Source organism: Morone saxatilis, unplaced genomic scaffold (genome assembly GCF_004916995.1).
Source record: "Morone saxatilis isolate NCDOM2014 unplaced genomic scaffold, NCSU_SB_2.0 Contig9, whole genome shotgun sequence".
Taxonomy (NCBI): domain Eukaryota; kingdom Metazoa; phylum Chordata; class Actinopteri; family Moronidae; genus Morone; species Morone saxatilis.
Genome location: NW_023340268.1, coordinates 9,101,521 through 9,104,902, shown reverse-complemented (window position 1 = coordinate 9,104,902; position 3,382 = coordinate 9,101,521). Strand labels below are relative to the sequence as shown.

The 3,382-nt window shown below is 41.8% G+C and overlaps 1 protein-coding gene across 1 annotated transcript in view; it reads left to right on the top strand.

Moving 5' to 3' along the window:
* Nucleotides 1-3,382, top strand: part of LOC118343174 (TBC1 domain family member 20-like) — a 13,296-nt gene that overhangs the window by 4,548 nt on the left and 5,366 nt on the right. The window contains exons 7-9 of the mRNA XM_035681927.1: nucleotides 1,802-2,000; nucleotides 2,843-2,919; nucleotides 2,980-3,045. Of these exons, the coding sequence (XP_035537820.1) occupies nucleotides 1,802-2,000; nucleotides 2,843-2,919; nucleotides 2,980-3,045 (342 nt within the window). The remainder of the gene's footprint in view (nucleotides 1-1,801; nucleotides 2,001-2,842; nucleotides 2,920-2,979; nucleotides 3,046-3,382) is intronic.

Sequence of the window (3,382 nt, the reverse complement as noted above, 5' to 3'; positions counted from 1 at the left end):
GTGTGTGTGTGTGTGTACACCTGCGTCTACAGTACCTTTGCTGTCTTGCTGCCTGTTCATAATTGATGCTGTGCTGGCAACCTCCATATTTGCAAATTACCTGTCTGCTCACATACAAGCTCTCACAAACACAAAAAGGCACCAAAAAACCCAGACATTCCACTCGCAGGAGAACGTCAGGATAAACAACACCCCACTTCAAAGTTAAGAACGCTCCTTTTTGTGAGCACTTCCACTTCCCCTAACCTCTTATCTCTGCTTCTTTTCTTCTTTCCCTTTTTCTCCTGCTTCCACATCTGTTTTGTTCCTTTATTTTACCTCCTTACTACCACTTCATTTATCTCTTTATTCCCTCTCTGCAACACATCATGCTCCCCTGGCCCTTGTGCTCCGACAACCCTCTCTTTACACCCCCCCCCCCCGGTCCGTCACTCCCCAAGACTTCTTTTCACTTGTACTCCTTCCCCCTTGTACCATCCTTTCTTCCTATCCAATATTCCTATTCAACTAACCACTAAGATATCTCAATTTACATTCCTTCATCATTGAAGACTCTCTGTCAGAAGGTAATCTTGCATAATTGTACGATTTAGCACACAACAAAAGGAAAGACCAGAAGGACAAGCTTGGGAAGGCTATAAACAGCCAATGCAATATGGTACTTTCCTTTAGGAAATTGATGAGCTCTTGCCAACACAGTGTTTCAATGTTGGATTAAGCCCAATCCTTTGATGCGTCGGAGAACTAAATGTTTTTAAAAGGAAAAAACCTTTTTTAAAGGAAAGGATCGTCAGCATATGTGGAGCCTTGAAACATTACTAGTGTTCAAAGTATCGTGACCTTTTTTTCCATTATGTAGTACGCCTGAATTCATTCAGGAGGCGTCTTTTTGGTAATGTTAAGCCAGATCTTTTATCCCACTTGACTAAAATCCCTTCTACTGTAACAGCCACCTTGGCTGAGCCCTATTAGTTTTGTTCAAAAATGATTTCCTCTCTCCCAAGCCACTGGTTTTTATTGCATTTTGATACAAGTAGTGAAAATCAACTTGGAGATACTGTTGCTCTGTGTGATGATTGTGATGTGATCCTTTCTCAAGTAGATTCGTCACGTACCAAACTGAGATTAACTGAAAACCACAAGCCTGCCTGGAAGAATAGAAAAAAAGAAATAATCTGCCCATATATTTTGCATAATATCCTACTAGACATCTTTATTTTGTGATTTTAAGTGTTTTATGTTTTAATGTCCACAGTGTGTAAGCATATGAGGGAGGATCTGTTTGCAGAAATATAATATTCAGAGGTATTTTTGCATAGTGTATATATCATCTTAGAAATAAGAATAGTTTGTTGACGTTTGTTTATCCTACAGAGGGAGCAGATCCTCGTTCTACGTAGTTCAGGATGTTTTAACTGTGATGTTTCTACTGGTAGCCTCAAAATGGACTAACAAACACTGGCTATGAGATTATATAGATAGATTTTTTTTTCTTCAAAATTTCAATGACCACCCGTAGTTTTCTTTCATCATGGCTTGGTTGAGTGAAAGGGTTTCAGTCGGTTTGCAATCTACAATCTCATCACTAGATAGACCAGTAAATCCCCACACACTGGTCGCTTTAATTCTAGCTGATGTTGTTATATATTTTTAATTTTCTGGACCCCAAACAGACAATCTTGGATTGTTAACTCTGTTACGTTTTCATGTTAAGATAAAATTTAAAAAATGATTTAAGCAGGAAGTGTGTGTTATTTGGGTGTGTTACATCTCTGTATGACATTTGCCTTTTTCTTTTTAGAGCGCGAGGTGGGAAACATCTTCGCTTCCCCTGTCCTGGCTCATCCACGTGGGTTCGGTCACGTGCTGTCAGAGTTGCAAACACACCTGAGCTCTACGACTTTCTTCCTGGCCTCACACCCAGCCTGAGTGCCCATCTAAACCCTCGCCGCTACGGTCAAGAAGGGCAGAGAAGCGCACAGATGAAACCCAGGAGGCCAGTAATCAGGAACACAGCACACAGCACACACACCAGCACACACACACCACACACACAATCATATCACTCGATTGGCCACGGTGAGGTAGAGTAAGCTCCCTATAAGTCACTGGACTAGTTACATTAGACACCTCCTAAATGAACAGATGAGAGAAAGAGAGGAGAGAGAGACAGAAGAGAAAGAGGTACAGAGGGATAGATAAAAAGGGGAAAGACAGGGAAAAGGATGAAGGATTGCGTTGAGGGGGAACGTTTGACAAGGAGAGAGAGGAATGGATTTACAAAAAGGAAAAGCAATTTTATATTCGTGTGATTTTTCTACTTGTTCTCGGATGCTCACACGAGCGGTCTTTACTGCTGGAACATGTAAAAATAAAACTGTAATGACCATAGGATCCTTGTGTTTCACTTAGTGTTGTTTTAGTGAGTTGTTTAACTGAAGACCCGTTTCTTTTTTAATTTTCTTTGCATGTTGAATTAAAGTGTAATACCAATAATAATATTTTGCCCATTTGTGTGTGTGAGTGTGTGTGTGTGTTGTGTGTAATAAGTGTGTTGTGTGTAGTGTGTGTGTGTGTAGTAGTGTTGTGTGTGTGGTAGAGGGCTGGGCAGACGGGACTCTGTTTTGAAGTGTGTGAAACAAGCAAAGCAGAATGTAGTTCGATGTTTTCCTCCAAGGCTTGACTACATGCGCACAAGCGATGGGTGTTTACTCCTCATCTGCCTGTTTCACTGTTAATGCACTCCATTCCTGCATCCATAGTACACTGAAACGACTCTAATTACCCAGTTTGCTTGCTTGCGGGGCGTTTAAACTTTTAACCCTACCCTCCTTTGCTCCAGATTGGGTGTCACAAGAGGAAGGAGTGTGAAGCAGACGAGTGTGACATGGCCGTGGTCCACCCCACGCTTCTTCGTCTGTCCGCATTCCCCCCAAAGACCTTCCATAACGAAAACTCCTGATTTGGCCGGGTGCCCAGGACGCGTGTTCGACAAGTACCCTTCCATCATCTACTGGCCAGCGGCAGCACTGCAGTTCGCAAGAGGTGAGGACCACAATATGAGCAAGTGGTTATAGTAAAGTAATACATTAATAACAGATGAGGAAACACTGAGGGCTAAAAAGGTCGCAGTGTGTAACAATTTAGGAGGATCTATTGGTGAAATGGGAATATAATATCACAGATACGTTTTTCATTAGTGTATAATCGACCTGTTGAAGAATTGTTTGTGTTTTCGTTACCTAAGAATGAAGCAGTTTTTATCTACAGAGGAAGTGGGTTCGTCTTTTACGGAGGGCACCCATGTTAACCGCCATGTTTCACTAAATAGTAGCCCCAGAAAGATAGCCCAAGAACAGACAAAAACCAAACAATGGTTTGC